The sequence below is a fragment of the Nannospalax galili genome, unplaced genomic scaffold, assembly GCF_000622305.1.
Source record: "Nannospalax galili isolate Female #2095 unplaced genomic scaffold, S.galili_v1.0 scaffold278, whole genome shotgun sequence".
Lineage (NCBI taxonomy): Eukaryota > Metazoa > Chordata > Mammalia > Rodentia > Spalacidae > Nannospalax > Nannospalax galili.
In genome coordinates, this window is record NW_008347536.1 from 13,839,178 (window position 1) to 13,859,363 (window position 20,186).

A 20,186-nucleotide genomic window follows, 5' to 3' on the forward strand; every position below is an offset into this window, starting at 1 on the left:
TGAGGGCAGGGCCAGGACCAGAAGTGGTGCTCCTGGAGCCCAAGAAAGGGACTGAGTTGCTCTGGGTGAGAAGGATCAGGAAACAGTATTGGTTCCCCAGGTGTCTGGGGCCCCGAGACTAGGAATGGCGCAGGGCCCAAACTAGGAGTATAGAACGGCGAGGCGGGGGATGGAAGGGTGAATGTCGCTTAGGGGGTCCCGGCGCAGAGAGCTGCGCTATAGAAAATTTATTTATTTTTATGTGTGTGTTTGCCTGCATGTATGTATGTGCACTATGTGCATGCCTGGTACCCATGGAGGCCAGAAGTACGGATCAAGCCCCTAGAACTGGAGTTACAGGCAGCTGTGTGCCACCATGTGGATGGTGAGAACTGGACTCAGGTCCTTTGCAAGGGCAGAGCGGTCCCGGCGCAGAGAGCTGCGCTATAGAAAATTTATTTATTTTTATGTGTGTGTTTGCCTGCATGTATGTATGTGCACTATGTGCATGCCTGGTACCCATGGAGGCCAGAAGTACGGATCAAGCCCCTAGAACTGGAGTTACAGGCAGCTGTGTGCCACCATGTGGATGGTGAGAACTGGACTCAGGTCCTTTGCAAGGGCAGACCCTTAATGGCTGAGCCATTTCTCCAGTCAGTCCCTGAATGACTTTCTAAAGACAAACTGAGAAAATGGATCTTTGTTCCAGATCGCCTAATTAATTAAAATACTACCAAAATAAAAATAATCTTTGAGGACTGTTCATTTTACTTGTCCTGTAACAAAAAGGAACAAAGAAGGAAGTTCTCTAGCTACTGGCCCACAGGCCAAATGGCACACTGTCACTTTACATGTTGTTGATACACTGGGCATACACTAGAGAAAGCAGCGATGATATTTTATGGAGTAGAAATTAGATACATCAAAGGTGTTTATGCATGAATTTGCCTATCACTTGTGACCTAGTTTTCCTCATTTGGGAAAAGGGAGTAAAATTTTCCTCTTAGGATTACTTCAAGAATTAAATGATACAACATAATCAAAATGTTATGAGTTCAATGAAAGTTACCTGTTTCATAGTATTTATGTGGGATTCAAGTAAATAGGCTCTGTAAGGTTTTAGGTCATACAGACTAGTGAGAAATGCACAGACTTTGGAGCCAAAAGCTCTGGAGTCCGCATTTCAACGTTTCGCTTGGTTTTCTATGCGCTCCTGGACAAGTCATTTGCCTTCAGCACTGCATATATGATGTGAAAATAAAACCTGCCCTAGGGATGCTTTGAGAATCATATATGATATGTCAAGTTCGTTCTAGCTATAACTTAATACATATACCTTATTCTTACTATAAAAAAATTCACTGCATTCAAAACAGCTTCTGGACTGGAGACACAGCTCAGTGGTAGAACACTTTCCTGCAATGCATATAACTTTCCTGGTATCACTAAATATTCTTAGATTTTTATCAACATCTGCTCATTAAAGATACAGATGTTACCGAACACATTTCCTTAAGAACAATGTTTCATGCCACTTTCTGAACCAAGTTTCTAAACTGATTTTAGTAGGGTGTTGCTTCTTAAAAAAAACAAAAAAATTAGTTACTGAGAGTTAGTTGGCTTGAGATCCTAATGAGGGAAATCTGGTTTTCTTATTAAACATTGAAGTTAAACTACTAATATCTCCTGGGAATAAAAATATATACATTAGAAAACATTACTTCTGAAAAGATCTGCTTGTGACCCAGCTAGAAGTTGCTGCAAACCACAAGTTAAGAACCATTACCTGAGGCTCAGGGAGGACAACTTCAGGCCCCAGAAGTAACGTGGCTCTTTGGCAAATCACTAGCATGGTCAGAAATCCCATCTCGCCTCTTTCCAATAAATTACCTTGCTGCAATGGATTTTTATCAGCAAAAATAGAAAATATAATAGGCACCTGATTTCTTCCAAATTGATTTCATGGACTTATTTCTTTTTCTTTTTTTTTTTTTTGGTCTTATTGAGACAGGGTCTCCCTGTAGCCCCAGCTGTCCTGGAACTCATTATGTAGACCAGGTTGGCCTTGAACTCAGAGATCTGCCTGCCTCTGCCTCCCGAGTGCTGGGATTAAAGGCATGCGCCACCATGCCCGGCCATGAACTAATTTCTATGGCTCTATTTTGAGTAGCTATTCTTACTGAATAGATGCGCAAAAAGATATGCAGAAGTAATTTCTTTAGGATTATTCAGAAGAATCAACACCAAAATTGTGGTTGTTTGAATGAGAATGTCCCACATAGGCTCCAAGTATTTGGACATTTTTTTCCCCAGCTGGTGGTGCTGTTTTGGGAGGCTTTAGGAGATGTGGCCACACCAGAGGAAGCAAGTCACTGGGGGTGGGCTTTGAGAGTTCTTAATGCCTTGCCAGATTTCTAGTCATGCTCTGTTTCCTGTGCCTGCTTGAAGATGTGAGCACTTAGCTTTCTGTTCCCACTCCGGCCACCTCCTGCCTGCCACCTTCTGCCAACCATGCCTCCCTGCCATGATGGACTCTAATTCCTCTGGAACCTGGAATTGTAAGCTCAAATAAACTATTCTTCCTATATATGTTTCCCTGGTCATGGTGTTTTATCACAGTAACAAAAAAGTAACTAATATAGAAGTTGGTACTATTATAAGTAACTATTACAGAGTGGGCTGTTGGCTGTGAAGAACATGACCATGTGGGTTTTTGAAGGGCTATGGAAGACTTTGGAAGTTTAAACTAGAAAAGCAGTTGATTGCTGTAAGCAGAGCTTAATGGGCCATTCTAGTAGGAACCTGGAAGAAAGGAGTGCTGAGAACAATAAGCAGCAACTGGGATATTCTGGCAGAGTCTGCCTGGAGTCTGCCCATAGCCTAGGAGCTTGCCTGGGGCTAAACTGAAAAGTAATGGACTAATTTCTTTGGTGGAGGAAATTTCAAGGCAGCCTAATTTGGAAATGATGGAATGGCTATTAATGGTGAATATTATGCAGATATAAAGTGAAAAAAGGCAAGCCAGTGAGTAGCATTCCTCCATGGTCTGTGCTCCAGGTTCCTGCCCTGCATTCCTGTCTTGGCCTCCCTTGATGATGGACAGTACTTGTAAGTCAAATAAACCCTTTCTTCCCCAAGTTAGTTTTGGCCAGTGTTTTTATCACAGCAATAGAAAGTAACTTGGGAAAAAAAAATCAAGATTAAAGAACAAATATTACTGACCTTGTTTCCTAGCCAAGTTCTGAGGCACAGGCTCAAGTGTCAAACAGAATTGGTATGAGTCTAGTTACCAAGTATGACCACAATGACCAAGAGGGTTCCTAGAGTAGACCAAGACCTACCAGTAAATAAATTTGTTTACCCACATCCCACCACTGCCTCTTTCCTGCAGCCCGCTGCTTTATTAGGACTACCACAGTGGCAACATTAGAGCCTAACCTTCTAATGATTCTAACAGTTCAAACTAACTCTCAATTCATAAGCATATACAGGATCCGGAGTATAGCTCAAAGGTACAGATCATGCTTAGCATGCACGAAGCCATGGGTTTGATCCCTAACACCAAAACACCACCAAAACAACAACAACAATGATGATGATGACAAAATCTCCAGAGGTCAATGTAAGAAGAGGGTCCTGAAATTCAACTCAGTGTTAAAAATTTATATAGGTCTGAACCATCGGGGCAAACATGCATTTAACTTGGACATTACCATTCTTTCTTTCCAAGATGAAATGGAGATATAAGAATGCAATTAGCATTACTCCCAAAATGAAACACAAGAAAATAGGTTATCTATAAATCTTACAAACATCTTTTGTAGCACAGTTAGGCACCAGTAAATCTGAATACAAGCTTGGCCACAGCTTTCTGTATGACCTTGGACGTATCATCCTCATTTGTAAAGTGGATAGTAATATGCAACATATTTAGAATTAAAAAGATGTATCTTCAACTCCTAGGACTCATAAGGCTCAATGGGATAAGGAGTAGGAAACATGAAACTGTTTGCCTGAAAATATTCTCTATATACAAATAACTAACTTTGTAGTCCAAAAAACACAAACTCATAAATATGAGCAATTATTACACTCTCACCTTTAAAAAGTATTTTTAATTGTTCTTTGACAATTTTATACATGCATACACTGTATCTTGATCATACACACCCTCAAATCCCCTTTCCTATTTTTAATGGCATAGAAATCACTGCAAGGTTCATATGCTTGTTTTCCAGTGATAGCCATCTTAGTTCCTTCTATCACAGTAAGCAAAAGTATAATAAGGAACATAGTCAAAGGACTTTAGCTTCCTGTCTTTTGACCACATGGTAGAATCGTATACATTCCAAGTCTTTATACATCATACTACTGATATGAGGGGTGTGTGTGTGTGCACGTGTATGAGCATTGGTGTGCCTGCCTACAGATGTGTGGGTGGGGGCCAGAGGTCGATGTTGCGTATTTTCTTCTATCACTCTTCACCTATTTGTTCAGACAGTCTTTCACTGAAGGGAAGGATGGCTCTAACAAATATAATGTTGAAAAAGCAAACACATATATGGTTCTATTTCTACAGAGCTTGTAACTAGCCAAACCATCTCTGCTAGCCTAAGTGAAGGTCATGGGTAATGTGGATGGTATCACGGTGAATGGAAGGGACTACATGACAGCTCCAGAAGAGTTTGAAGTCTTGGTAATGGTGCGTCTCTGCCCGAGATTCTACTTTACATGGGTGTTCACTCTGTGAAAATACACACCGCAACATGTATGGATTTTTCTTTTATTGTGTACATATTGACTTCAAAATACTTCTAAACACTTTCCAAATTAAAAAAAAAATCTATTGGCAAGTTTCTGCAAAGATATCTATTTAAGCCTATGGAAGAGAGGAACCCCACTGAACATGGGGGAGGGCTGGGGGGGGGAGCGGTGGGCTATGAGTGTGCCTCTGCTACTCACCTTTGTCCTGCAAAGCCATTTGTTGTTTATGCAGTAATGCCACCTCCTGGCCCAAAGCTTTCTTCTGTCTTTCCAGTTCATTTTGAAGCACCAAAATTTTTAGCTGCAGACATTCACTTTCTTTTTTCTAAGTAAGTTAAAAAAAAAAAAACACAGGTAAATTTATGATTATAGAAGTCATGGCTATGGGGGGCTGGAGAGATGGCTCAATGGTTAAGAACACTGGTTGTTCTTGCAGAAGACCCGGGTTCAAATTCCAGCACCCACATGGCAGCTAACTGTCCGTAACTCCAGTCCCAGGGGGTAACTTCAGTTCCAGGGGATCTGACAGCCTCTTCTGTCCTCCAGGGGCACTGCATGACATGGGTGCACTTCATACACATAAAATAAAAATAATAAAATATGGAAAAAAGAGTCATGGCTATGAATAATTGTGCATTCACAATGTCTCAAACCAATGATGGCTAAACACTTACCCAAGCCTACAGATCTCATGCATAGCTTTAATTACCAAGAGCTATCACTTTAAATGAACAGGATATAGAAATAAATAAAGGAGTAGAGGGCTGGAGAGATGGCTCAGCAGTTAAGAACATTGTTCTTGCAGAAGACCCAGGTTCGAAGCCCAGCACCCACATGGCAGCTAACAACTGTCTGTAACTCCAGTCCCAGGGGATCTGACAGCCTCTTCTGTCCTCCGCGGTCATTGTACAACATGGGTGTACTTAACTACATGCAGGGAATACATGCATACACATAAAATTGAAAAAAAAAAAAAGAACAGAGTAGAAATGAGTCTCAACTCTCTTACAGAGATGAGAAGCTGAGGGGACACTCACTGCATCAGGCCGAAAAAGCTCGGCCCAAGGAGACAAAGTAACACAAAATATCAGGAAGTTGAATCTAAAGATGTATAAGATGTATCACAGTCAAATCAATTTTATTTTAGGACTACAAGCTGGTTCAGCATTCAAAAAACAACACCCCTCATCACAATAGCAGACTAAGGAAGAAAAATCCTAGGATAATAACAGTATGTGTAAAAAAAAAAAAAAAGGTGTCAAAATACACTACTTATTTATGACATAAAACTATAAAACTTTCAGAGATGAAGAATAGTGGAAACTTCCTTAATTGGTAAATCATACCCATTCCAAATCTTAAATCATAATTAGTGGCAAGAAACTAGGTGCTCTCCCCTAAGTTCAAGAACAAGACAGAGATGTTCCCTTCACCACTCCTATTAACACAGGTGGATGTGCGGTCCTGGCTATAGCAGTTAAGACAAGAACTGGAAAGAAAGGCTATGCAGACGGAGAAGAGGAACACAACTGTGTTTACAGGGAGCATCAGCAGTCTATGCAGAAAATTCCAAAGAAACAAAAAGAACCTCTGGGAATGATAAACAGTCATTGCAAGGACCAGAGTTCAGCTCTTCAATGCCCTTGTAATACCAGGTGGGTGTGGCAGCCCACTTGTAACTCCAGTGCCCAGAAGAAAATGGATGGAACCAAGGACGGGAATCCCCTGAGCAAGCTTGCTGGTTAACCTAGCCACAGTGGTGAGTTCTGGGTTCAAATGAGAGACCCTGGCTCAATGAATAAAGTAGAGAGGATTGGATCAAGGAAGAATCCTGATGTCAACCTTGGGTCTCCACATACACGCACACACACAAACTTGAGTCCACATACATGAAAATGTACGTACATACCTGTATGCAAAGCACACACATACACACATGCAAAAAAGGACAAATTCCTTATTTTCCAAATACCTTATCTGAAATTGCCTCCATATACAGATCTGACATCCTGAGTGTATGATGAAGACGTGTGCCTGTATGCATGAACATGCCCTATGAATGTGTGCACACTTTCCTCCTGATCCTCAACACATGGTGTCAATAATAGTACTTTTTATTATTCTCCATGACATAAATATTGACCAAATAGTAATTTGGCTATACTTGGCAAATGTCGCCTTCCAAAATCAAGCAGCTAATTAAAACTGTAATAGAAAAAAAATCTACTAAATAAATTTAAAATTAACAAGACCTGGAACAAGCTGGTAGAAATTTTTAAAAGGAAGAAGTCAGTGCTTGATTTGATGTGCAGACACTAAGGAAACCCGGGAACTCAGTGAGCTGCATGGGACAGGGCCTGATGAAGCAATGGGCATGGAGAACGACTCCAGGCACTTGTGTTGAAAGCACTCTGCAGCAATCATTTCTCACCCAGAATGCTTTCTTCTTCATCCCTGAAATACTGATTCTAAACAGATGTTATGATAAGCCCCTACGACGTGCAAGCCAAGAAAAGAGCAGAAATCTTTACTTCCAACCATCATTATTACATTAGGCTTGAAGAATCTAGGAAATGGGCCTTTACAAATAATGCTCTTAAATAATTTTTCAGAACAATGTAAACATTGATAAGGAACGTATTACACAGTTTAGTCTAAAATGCCTTCTGCTTTCTATGAATTTAGGGATATAATGTGTCTGCCAAGTCACTGTAAAAACAAAGACCAAAAAATCCATGAAGTTCTAAAATGTGGAAGCATCCAAGTATCCATTGACAGATGAATGGAAAAGCAAAATGTGGTATACACATCTAGTGGAGTATTATTCTGATTTAATTTTTTTATTTATATTTTATGTGTATGCATGTTTTGTCCACATGTATGTAAGTGCATCACATGCATGCCATATCTTCAGAGGTCAGAAGAGGGTGTCAGATCTCCTGGAACTGGAGTTTCAGAGGTTGTTAGTTGCTGTGTGGGTGCTGGGAACCAAACCTGGGTCCTCTGCAAGAACAGCCAGTGATCTTAACCACTGAGCTAACTGTCCAGCCCAATTCACTTTAAAAGTAAGGAAATTCTGGTGTATGTAGTAACATGAAAAACTTTGAAGATATTATGCTAAGTGTAATGAATCAAACCCGGGTCTTTGTAAGAGCAGTCAATGCTCTTAATCACTGAGTCATCTCTCCAGCCCCAACATTTTCCCCACCCTCCAAAGATTTAGGTATTCAATTGCTTGAACTTGAATTTTTCCACAAATAAGTAAATGGAAGTTTACTTGGGCAGAGAAGGAAATAGAGAAAAACAAAGATATCTTCAGAAAGCACTGCCAGGCTAGTGGGGGTGACTTGCTCTATTCCAGGATGCACACTCAAACTGGGAGTACTTTTTAGTTTCAAAGCACTATACTTACATGTTAATCTAAATACTAAGCTAACACAAGAAGGCTTGAGTACAGTGTATTTGTGTTATGGTCCATGCGAGAAAACTGGCCCATTTACAGAAATATATCAATTTGCTCAAAACCAGGACTGTTGGCTCCCACTTCTGAAGAGTAAACAAACCCTGCCTATGTGGGTCTGGTTCTGCTTCCTTCTAATACCTCACAGACAAGCTGATCAAAGAGCTTAACTTTCTAGAAATGTCTTGTAGTGGGTTTCTATGTTCTATTTATCTGTTTACACCAAGTATAGTTAATATCACATACTGGTCTCCAACATATCTATCACTTCCATTTAGACTTGATGATACAACACTCAGAAAATCATGGGCATGCATCTGTTTGCAAGTACATACATTCCTATTTATGGGTCTTTACAAAAAAAATCATGGGTAATGTTAAACACTCATTTTACAATGACAGATTGATCTATAAATAGCATATTAATGCAAACAAATATTTTCTTGCAGAAAATATTTCCTCATTGGAGCTAAAAAAACCTTAGGGGTATGTTTTTAAAATATGGTCCCAGGGATAATGAAGGTTCCAAATACTCTCATAACAACACTAAGCCATTAGGCCCCCTTTCTCTGTCATTTCCTTCTAGGAATAGAGCATGTGAGAGTCTACTTTGATGTTGCATTGGATTTATTAAAGAACTAGATAAGAGAATTTAGAAGTCTTAAAATTTTTTTATCAATTTATTTATGTGTGTGTGCGCACGTGCGTGCCTGTCTGTGTCTGTGTATTTGTGCACATATGTAGGCACAAAGTCATAGCATATGTGCGGTGGTCAGAGGACAACTTGTGGGTGTCAGCTCTCTCCTTCCACCATGTGAGTCCTGAGGAATCAAACTCAGGTAGGCAGGCGTGGTGACATGCACTTTTACATAGTAAGCCTTGCTGTATATCTTGCTGGCCTTATTTAAATATCTTTTATTAAGCAAGAGATCAGTTTGATAGACGTTAGAGTCACAAAAACAAACAGTACAATTCAATTTTGTAGGGAAAAACACATTTTTCATTAAAGTCTATTGTTATGATAGATTTGTTATTGGCACTTTAAAATAAATTGGGAAAATAAATTTAAAATTTCTTAGATTTAGCAGGGCATGGTGGTGCACAACCGTGAGTTTGAGCCCAGTCTGACCTACATTACATAGCAAGTTCCAGACCAGCTGGGGCTACAGGAAGACCTTGTTTCAAACAAACAAACAAACAAACAAAAATTCTTAGATTTAATTTCTAGCATAATAAATATTAATGGTATGGCCTAAATTCTTAGAAACTGTCATAATTCAAAAAAATTGTCTTTTGTATTTATTTACTTCTACTTATGTGTAAGCGTATTCTGCCTGCATGTATCTAAGTGTACCCATTCATGCAATGCCTGTGGAGGCCAGAAGAGGATGCTGGATTCCCTGGAACTGGAGTTTTGGACAGCTGTTAGCTGTCATATGGGTGCTGGGAACCAAACCCAGGTCCTCCGCCAACAGTAGCCACTGCTCTTAACCACTGAGCCATCTCTCCAGGCCCAATTTTTTAACATCTTAAAGGGTCCTAAGACTAAAATGTTTGAGGAATTAGTGGTTTAGATCATATTTTATCTTATCTGTAATCATCACCCACAACTGGAAATACTATCTGAGAAAAAATTTTACAACTATGGAAGTTGTCCTGGAAGTCAGCAAATTGCTTCCAAATGTCATTTACGGGTTGTTTTTCTTCCATCTACGTTTAGTCAATCACTAAGAAAGAGAAAACCATTTCCTTAGAAAATATTTAATCCAATTTATTAATTTCATAGGCTTGGTCATAGTAGCAGGCCTAGTATAAGGGTTTGGATTCCAAATGAGAATAAACACCTGCCAAACTGGTCTTCCACTAAATAAAATACAAAAAGTTATGACTGTAGTTTCTGCCCAGTGATCAATGGCAGGCTGTTTTAGAGAGAAATCAAAAGTTGGTGAGCACACAACACACAGAACAAATTTTCCTTCCATACTCTGTGGCTTTGCCTTGACAGTGGCTGAGAGGCACACGGAAATCCTACTGTCTCTGAAGCTGGAGGAACCAGAACTGGTAAGACACACAAAAGTGCATTGGAATGTGGGGAGGCAGGGAATGGGCACCTCAAATTCTGTTCAAACTCAATGAACTCCTAGAGTGAACCCTAAGCCATACATGTATGGGTGAAGAGAAAGTAGCTTGTGCTTAAGAATGAACAACAGATCTGGAATTTGAGTCTAACTTAGTTAATTCGCTAAAATAAAAGAATTCTTCAGAGGACAGTCTTGAAGTCTAGAGAGTCTACAAACCACATTCAGAATGTCTGGATCCTCTTCTATCACTAGGTCTGTGGAAGGTTGGGGGAGATTTGACACACTGTTTAGGAAAGAGACCTCAATATATGGCCAACCACAAGACAACTCAGATATTAGAACTACCAGGTAAATACTTTGAAGTCATCCAGAAATATGCTAAGATTAAAAAGTAAATGTTCTTGTAATAAACAAAAAGAAAATCTTAGCAGAGAGCTAGAAAATTCTGAAAGTGTCTAGAAGGCTTCTGTTTCTAGTCAAGATAGGAGTCAGAAAAAAGAAAAAAAGAACAGTTCTCAAGTAATTTTGCAAAGCTATCATAATCCTGGTATTAAAATCTTACAAAGTAATTTAAAGTGCTATATCTGACTATTCCTAACAAACACAAAAAAAACTTGACACACCAGCTCAGCTCTAACAAGATAAAAAGAATTATTTATCATCATTACTTCAGATTACTTTGGAAATTTAGGACTAAAGTATTTATTGGTGAAGTTCTAGGTTTAATCACCAGTATTACAAAAAAATTTTTTTGAAGCTAAAACAGTGTAGTTTGCTTTATTAAATTTTAAACAAAGGAAAACAATCATATGATTGTCTCATATGCAGAAAACTATTTGAAAAAAATCCAACATCCATTCACGATTTAAAACACACATACCCAGAAAGGAAAAAGAAGGGAAGTTGGAAAAGCAGTGCAGTCACTGCTAATATTGTACTAGTGAAGAAAAGAGAACTGTTTCTTTCTTTTTTTCTTTCAATATATGGATGTTTTAGCTGTTGAAATAAGCAGAGAAATTAAAATTATTCAAATATCAGCTGGATATGGTACCAAAGCCCATAATACTACCAATCTGGAGGCTGAGGCAGGAGGATTACTGCAAATCTGAGGCTACACTGGGCAAGATTCTGTCTCAGAAGCAGCAGCAGCAACAAATCCCACAAAAATCTGAACTCATTACTATGATTATTTGTATTAAACACTTTCAAAGAAAGCTACAAAACGACCATTTTAACTGTAGAATAAAACTGTAAGAAACAACAGAAATTAGCATTAGTGGAATTCCTACATACTAGCAATAGACAGATGAGAAATGAAAATCCAATAGCAATTCCATTTGTTGTTAGCACATTTCTTTCCTTTTAGAAACAATGTCTGTTTAGTCCAGGCTAATCTTAAATTCCTAATTGTTCTGTCTTAGCATCCCACCCCCAAATTCAATATCCATTCATGACAAAACTCCCAGAGACCAGGAAGAGGGAATGTTCTAAAACTAGTAGAGATCTTGGCTAATAATGTATTTAATTAAATCATGAACTGTTTCTCCTTCAAACCAGGGATTTCTGGTGTGCAGGATCACACCTGGCTGAATGTGCAAATATTTTCATTGAATCTTGCCAACACTTCCAAAAAATACTTAGTACTAACCCTAACAAAGGATGTCTACAATCTCCACATTCACAGCTCTATGATATTAAGAGAATTTTAAAAAATCTACATGAAGCATAAATGCCATGCTCACAGGCTGAAGACCTCGACATTGTTAAGATGGTAATTCTCCACAAATCCTTATTAAAATTTCAGCAGGTTCTCTTTGATAGATACTGACAAACTAGTTTGAAAATTAATTTGGAAATATAAAGAATCTAAAAAACAAAACAAAACAAAAAAACAGAATTCTTTTAGAAGTTGGAAGACTTACCCTGCATAGAGTTAAGACGGCAAATATACAATAATGACAGAGGTTGGTGTTGGTGACCAGTTAGGCAGATAGGTCAGTGGAGCAGACTCCAGACACAGATGTGCACAGATATGGTCACATATGCACACAGCTTGTTTTAGACAAATATGTCAAGGTAATTAACAGAGAAAGGAAAGGATTTTCAATAAATAATGTTCTATCAACTGAACAATATTTTGCCCTTCCTTTGTTCAAGTACACAAAAAGTAAAGTTAACTTGAAATGGATCACAGATAGAAATACAAAGTCCCAAACTATGAAACAGCTGGGAAAAACCACAGCAGAAAACTTCTGTGATCTTGGGATTGGTAGAAGCGTCTTGTAAAGAACACATACACACACAAAAATGAAACAAAATGAAATTTAAAATACATCAGAGGGTTGGGAAGAGAGTTGAGTCAGTAAAATGTTTGCCACACAAGCATGAGGGCCTGAGTCGATCCCCAGAACTCATGGAAAACAAAAACAAAGCCAGGTGTGGTAGCTGGTGGTACATATCTGTAATTCCTGCACTGGGCAGGTGAAGACAGGCAGATCCGTGGGGCTGGCTAGCTCGGCAGCCTTGCCTACTTGAGGAGCTCCAGGTCAGTGAGAGACTGCTGAAAACACAAGGTGGATGTCTCTTGAAGAGCAACACCTGAGGCTGTCTTCTTGCTTGCCACTAACTGCATCTGTGCACACATACAACACTTGCATACACATACATATACACAAGGGCACCGGAATTCACTCAACTTGAAATCTTTTTCTCTTTAAATAACATCACGAAGAACAACAACAAAAATGCAAGCCACAAATTCAAAGAAAATATCTGCAACACACCTATCAGGGAAAGAACTTGTATATAGAAAACAAGTACACACATACATGACCACAACTTCCAAATGAGGCAAAAAAAAATTTAATTAAATATAGGAACACAGTGTGGCATGATTTCTATCGCATGTGAAACAAAGCTAAAATAAAAACAATATAACAGATAATCTGAAAATAGCAGAGATACACCTAGTGTATAAGAGGACTGGGGAGTGAGAGAGATGGGAGGATATTTGGGAGGAGGGGCATGAACAAAGCACAATATATGTATGTATGGAAATGTCACAGTGAAATCCACTATTATAGAGAATTAACATACATTAATAATTATAATAACAAAACAATGGAAAAAGAAATCTGAACCACTATACATGTATGCCAGGACTTACCAAATAAATACATTATACATAATGAGAACCAGGTTTCTCACTATCAGAAAAAGGTACTACAAATAAACAAAATGAGTAGACAGGCTAGAGTGAGCTTTGTGGTATCAGAGTTGAAAACATTAGTATGAACTAATGTTTATTTTAATATAGAGATAGACAAGCACAGGTTTGCGCAGATAGCCCTGTCCACTGAGAGGGCCTAGGAGCAATAAGTGCACTGTGTCCAAGTACACTGTGGCTAGATCTGGTTTCTAAAAACATTATCCAACCAAAGGAACAGGGTTCTGGAGAGCGATGGCTGAGTCTAGGGCTAGGACAGGGAAAATACAAAATGAACCCAGTAGCACCAGAGAGGAGGAAAGAACTTCAACTAAACCCAGAGAGTGCTTATCAAAGAAAAGGAGTCAACTTGAATGACCAACCTCCCTCTCCCTTTCTTCCCTTTCCCTCCCTCCCCTACTCCCTCTCTTCCTTCTGTTTTGAGAAAGGGTCTTCTTGTGTATTCTAGGCTAGTCTGGAGCTCACTATGTACCCTTGGCTCATGGCAACCATCCTGACTCAGCCTTCTGCATGCTAGGATTACAGGTGTATCAATTACATGGTCTCTCTCACCTCCACCCCAAGTGCTAGGATTCAAATTCAGGGACTTAAGTACTGAGCTATATTTTCATCTCCTCACTCTGTTTTTTGAGAGTCGGTCTCACTAGGTAGCCCAGATTGGATTCAAGCTTGTGATCAACCCGCCTCAGCCTGGGTGGAGTCCTGGATTATAAAGTATTATGCCACCAGGTCAAGCTTGAAAGATCTTTTAATGGCCAAATCCACAGATTAGCCAGATCAAGAAAATGAAAAAGACACTACCAGATCATAACCCAAAATATAAAATAAATACATGTGCCATACTGATAAAATAAATAATTAAATAAATGAAGGAATAGAGATAAATAAATCTTCCTTATAAGGAAATCCAAACAATGGGTGTGGATCTGACCTCTCCAAAAGGTGGAGCTTAATTACCAGTCACCTCTATTTTTTTCTTTGGACTGCTTAAAAGTAGAGTGTGGATAGGGGAGGTTATTGCACAGAAACTTAGAAAATAGGATCTTTGCCAAATGATCAAGGTTAGAATTCACAATGATTAGTCAAGGGGCTGGAGAGATGGCTCAGTTGTTAAGAGTACTGGCTGTTCTTACAGAAGACCCAGGTTCAATTCCCAGCACCCACATGGCGGCTAACAACTGTCCATAACTCCAGTTCTAGGGGATCCGACGTCCTCTTCTGTCCTCTGTGAGCACTGCACGATGTGGGTGCACTTACATACATGCAGGCATAATACTCATACACATAAAATAAAAATAAGTAAATTTAAAAAATAAAATAAAAAAGTGATAACTTGCCATAGACTAAGAAGACATGATTAAATTGGGGGTTCTTGGACTGGATCCTGAACGGCCCAGTCTTACCCTGAGAAAAAACAGGACAAATCTTAATCAAGGGCTCTTCCACAAAGTGCCTGACTTATAATCTTCAAAAACAATTAAGACATCAAAAATAAGGTAAGTCTGAGACATCTTCACTCAAGAAGAGTGTGGGGAGGGGATGGGGAATGATACAACACAACACAACACAACACCCAGGACTAGAGAAATGGCTCAGCAGTTAAGAACCCTTACTGCTCTTTCAAAGGACTGGAGTTTGGATTTCAGTGCCCACATTGGGTGGCTCACAAATGCCTGTAACTTTGGCTCCAAGGGATTTGATGTCTCCATCTAGCCTAGTGGGCATCTGTTACACACATATGCATACACACATGCAGATACACACATATAGATAAATCTCAAAAATAAAAAAGAGTCTAAGGCTGAGCGTGATGGTGCACACCTTTAATCCCAGCAGAGGCAGAGGCGGGCAGATCTCTGTGAGTTCGAGGCCAGCCTGGTTTCCATAGAGAATCCAGACCAGCTAGGGCTACAGGGAGACCCTGTCTCAGAAAGACAAAATAAAAGGAAGAGTCTAGAGAAGAATGACTGCAAAGCATGGTATGGCTTCCTGGTGGGATTCTGAGATAGAAGTGACACTAGGTAGATGGACTTTGGTTAATGATAATTAATGATATATTCTGCATAATATATAGTTTTATTAATTGTAACAAATGCTAACATATTAAGATGTAATAGAAGTTGGGTGTGGGGTCTTTAAGTTCCTGCACTTTCTTTGTGATAAATCAACACACCCAGAAGATATATGTTATTTACTTTAAAAGACATCAGTGGAATCACTGGTGAAGCCTGAATAGAGTCAAGGGTTAATGGTAACATACTAATGTTATTACCTTAGCTGTGGTATATAACATGTCAGGGTACTTAGATGCTAACATTAGTGAAAACAATAAAGTATACAGGGAAACTCTGAATTAACTTTGCCAAGTTTCCTATAAGTCTAAAAGCTTATTGTCTTAATGGGCAGAAGTATCAACAGTGGCACTCCTTATACAACACATGAGTATCAACAGGAAAGGAAATAGGACATGTATAACGACCATCACAGAACTGCAACTTAGAGGCAAAAGGAGAACACTGTGTAACATTTAGGATGGCGAACGTTACAAAGTCTGATCTCTTAAATGAAAGTCCGTGCAAGGACACAGCTACCAGAGCAGATAGGCCACAGACAGCTTAAACAACCCTGAAATTGTTAATGATATCGCATTTCTAGTTCAAAACTTTCCTATAAAGAAAACTACAAGGCAATATGGCGCCAGTGGTAAATTACTACCAAACATTTATGAAATAATTCTAATTCTTCGTATATTCCAGAAAATGGAAAATAAGGAAAAACTTCCTAATAGTAAGTTAGGACAGTATTATTCAGACAACAAACCCGAAGAAAAGATACAAGGAAACAGGGATAGGGAAATGGCTCGCTCAGTGTGCAAGCATGAGGACCTGAGTCTGGATCCCCAGCACCCACATAAAAACCTAGATGAAGCCTTGTGTAACCCTAGGGCTGAGGCATATTACACGGAGACAAGAGGATCATCAGGGATCAGTGGTCACCAGCCTAGTTGAAAAATGGAAACTGCAGGTTCAGTGAGATATCCTGTCTCAAGGAGACAAGATGGGACATGATAGAAGAGGGCACACAACATCCTCCTCTGGCCTCTGCATTGCACGTACATGGGTGCACACAAATGCATACACACATGTATACACATGAATGTACTCCCACATACAAACACAAAAGAGCAAGAAAAAAACCCCTACAGACCAATATTCTTCATGAAAATATAAGCAAAATATCCTTTAAATTTTTAAATAAACAAATAGTTAATATGCATAAAAATAATGTATTATGACAGAGAGGGTTGTTTTCAAGAATGCAAGGTTGTGCCAATATTCCAAACACAATCAATATAATTCACCATAATACTACAAAAAATTTTTTAAAGCACACAATTATACCAGCAAAAGCATCTGACAAAGTCTAAAACATATGAGCAAAAATTCAAGATGATGGCAGCAGACATTTCATAAGAAATATGGCTAAATGCCAAAGTTAAAGGTGGGCACTGATGTAATGTGAAATGTGAAAAATGCCAAATCCTTGCAAGTTGTCAACTATACATGCAATTCCTTATAACAGACTTAATTACTTAGGGCTAATTAAGATGTGGTTTGGAAAAGGTAGTCTGATTTCAACATTAATATGCCTACTCACTGTACTTGTACTTGGGCTAAAGTGAAAAGTAATTCTTACATATTGAAAATACTTAGGTTAGAATAAATTGCACTTGGACCAATTTGCTAAGGAAGGTAGCAGTTATTATTTCTGATATACTACAAATAAATCTTAAGATCTCCTGACAAGGAAGACATATTATATTCATTCTTTTTCATTTTAATGTTTATTTATGTGTCTGTGTGCACGACTGTGCACAAGAATGCAGAGCCCCAGTATGCAGAGGCATCAGATCCCCTGCAACTAGAGTTACAATATAGCAATTGTGAGGCCCTAGATATAGGGATTGGGAACTGAACTCAGATCCTCTAGATGAGCAGCAAGCGCTCTTAACTGCTGAGTCATTTTCCATCCCATGTATTCACTCTTACACTCAATAAATACTAAATATTTACTGAGCTCTATTATGAGTCAAACACTTGCCTAGATACCAGGAATCAAATGTGAGGGGAGGGATGGAAGGCAGAGGAATGGGGGAGGGGGATAAGAAGGGAGAGAGGCAAGGGAGAAGGGATATCCAAGCCTCATTGAGTTCAGAAAGACAAAAATATATTAAGCGGGTATCACGCTAGTAATAAATACTACAGAGAAAAATAAAGCAGGAGAGGGGACTGAATGTACTAGGTGTGATTTTCAATTGGGGTTATTAGGGAACCAGATGATTTCTAGGTTCACTTTCAGTTCAAAAATCCCTTGACTTTCTTCTGTGTAGAGTAGGCAGCATAAAAACACACAGTGAACCTTTGAACCTGACCTCGTTAAACTCATACATTCTATCACCTTACTCTGTGTGTCACCACTTATATTTTAGAAAAACAGGATTAAACATACATTTTTCCACACTGAGACAAAGCATATGCTGTCACTTAATGAAGCAAGTAATTTCCCAGTCTGGCTGTGGGAGAGGAAGATAATAAAAAACCTAGCAATTTCTCTCTAGACAAAGGTTCTAAAAATGCAGCATTTCTGTGCATTACAGAAAGGATTGAAATTAGTTTCTCTTCCTCCTCCGTCCTGGAACTTGGTTTTTCATTTACCCTAAGTTACAGCACAAAAGGTGGTTTAAGTCCTGTCTCTAGCATGCAAGATTTTCTACAGATGAAGAAAGCCCTGGGAACAAACAAATCATTACTACTGCCATGCAGTCACCACTGTGCACGCGGTCCATGCCAGCACAGCACTATTTTATGCAAGCAGGTGAGCTGTATCAAACCGCCACCTGCAGGCCAGTGTCAGCAATTTTCTGCAGCTTGAACCAAAGCATAAACTCAAGTCTCAAGAGACAGACGTGTGTAGGCGGCCACCCCGATTTTTCTCTGTAACTCCTTCAGTTCACAACTATGCTCAACAAATCTTCAACACAAAAAGTACTTCTGTGTGAGGATGTAAAGGCCCTTTGCCAAAGCTGATGTGCAAATGACAGCTGGAATACACTGCGTATCTGAGACAATTTTACTGTGATTTCATGTAAATATGTGAATTTTAAGCATTTTATAACCCACAGCACAAACCTCATTGAAAGCTGTTTCAGTCATGTGGCTTCATTAGAAGAAAGGTTTAATTTCTTAATCCAATCTGCTTACAGAGACAAAATATTCATTTCAAAACTGACTAGGGGCTAGAGAAATGGATCAGTGGTTAAGAACACTAGCTGCTCTTACTAGAGGACCTGGGTTCAGTTCCCAGCACCCACATGGAGGTTCACAACCATCTGTAACTCCAGTTCTAGGGACTCAGATGCTCTCTTCTGCCCTCTACATACGCTGTAAATATGGTGCACATACATGCATACAGGCAAAACACTCACACACATAAAATAAAAAACAACAAAGAAACAAAATTGACATTCTTTTTTCTCTTCTAGGAAGACTATAAAGCAATATTAAATTATACTACAATCTGATTCTGTTCATCTAGATTGAGATTTCAATTTCCTAGGAAATGCCTCACAGAAAGAGCATTTCTCAAAACATAATACTTTCCACAAATCAACCCATTATGTGCAAACCTAATAATTTTAAAATTCATCTTTTAAAAATAGATTAGTCCTCAGTGAATATGGTCAAAGTACAGGAAAAACTTGTAAGACACAGCCCTTATTAAGCCCAACCCTATGTACATGCGCCAATAAAAGAGAGATCTTTACACTTATTTACTTATTTATTTATTTAATTATTTATTTTGTATGTGTGTGTACATGCTATGAAAGGCAGAGGACAACTTGCAGGAATGGGTTCTTGCCTCCCACCATGTGGGTTCCAGGGATTGAACTTAGGTTGTTGGTCTTGGTGACAAGCACCTTACTAGCTGAGTCATCGCACGAAGTCCAATAGTTTTGTTTTGTTTTTTATTAAAATGTTTTTTATTATTTCAATATTTTATTATTACTTATGGATTCTTATGTGTATGACTGTACTGTCTGTATATATGTAAGTATACCTGTGTCATGCAATGCCCGTGGAGGTCAGGAGAGAGCAACAAATTCCCCTGGAACTAGGGTTATGGATGGTTGTTAGCTGCTACCATGTGGGTGCTGGGACTCAAACCTAGGTCCTCTGCAAGAGCAGTCAGTGCTCTTAACTGTTGAGCCATCTCTTCAGCCCCTTTTTAAATAAATATTTTATTTATTATTTTTATTTCATGTGTATGAGTGTACTGCCTGCATGTATGTAAGTGCACCTGTCATGCAATGCCCACGGAGGTCAGAAGAGGTCAGACACCCTGGAACAGGAGTTATGGGTAGCTGTTAGCTACCATGTGGGTGCTGGGAACTGAACCTGGGTCCTCTCTAAGAATAGCCAGTGGTCTTAAATACAGAGTCATCTCTCCAGCCCCAAGTTTTTTTTCAAGTAGATTAGTCCCTATAGAGCATTTTTCCTTTTTCCTTCCTGCTAGCTATTTTTCATTCACTACGCAGTTCAGGTTTAGAGTTTACATTTTTTACATCTATAAAACATTAATAAAATAGTCTGCTAATCATCTAAATAATTATATGATC

At 39.0% G+C, this 20,186-nt stretch overlaps 1 protein-coding gene across 3 annotated transcripts in view; it reads right to left on the minus strand.

Annotated features, from left to right (window-relative positions):
* The window catches only part of Uvrag (UV radiation resistance associated), a 330,970-nt gene that overhangs the window by 141,314 nt on the left and 169,470 nt on the right, over positions 1 to 20,186 (minus strand). For all 3 annotated transcript variants that reach the window (XM_029568839.1, XM_029568840.1, XM_008844232.3), the window contains one exon: positions 4,942 to 5,068. In XM_029568839.1, the coding sequence (XP_029424699.1) occupies positions 4,942 to 5,068 (127 nt within the window). The remainder of the gene's footprint in view (positions 1 to 4,941; positions 5,069 to 20,186) is intronic.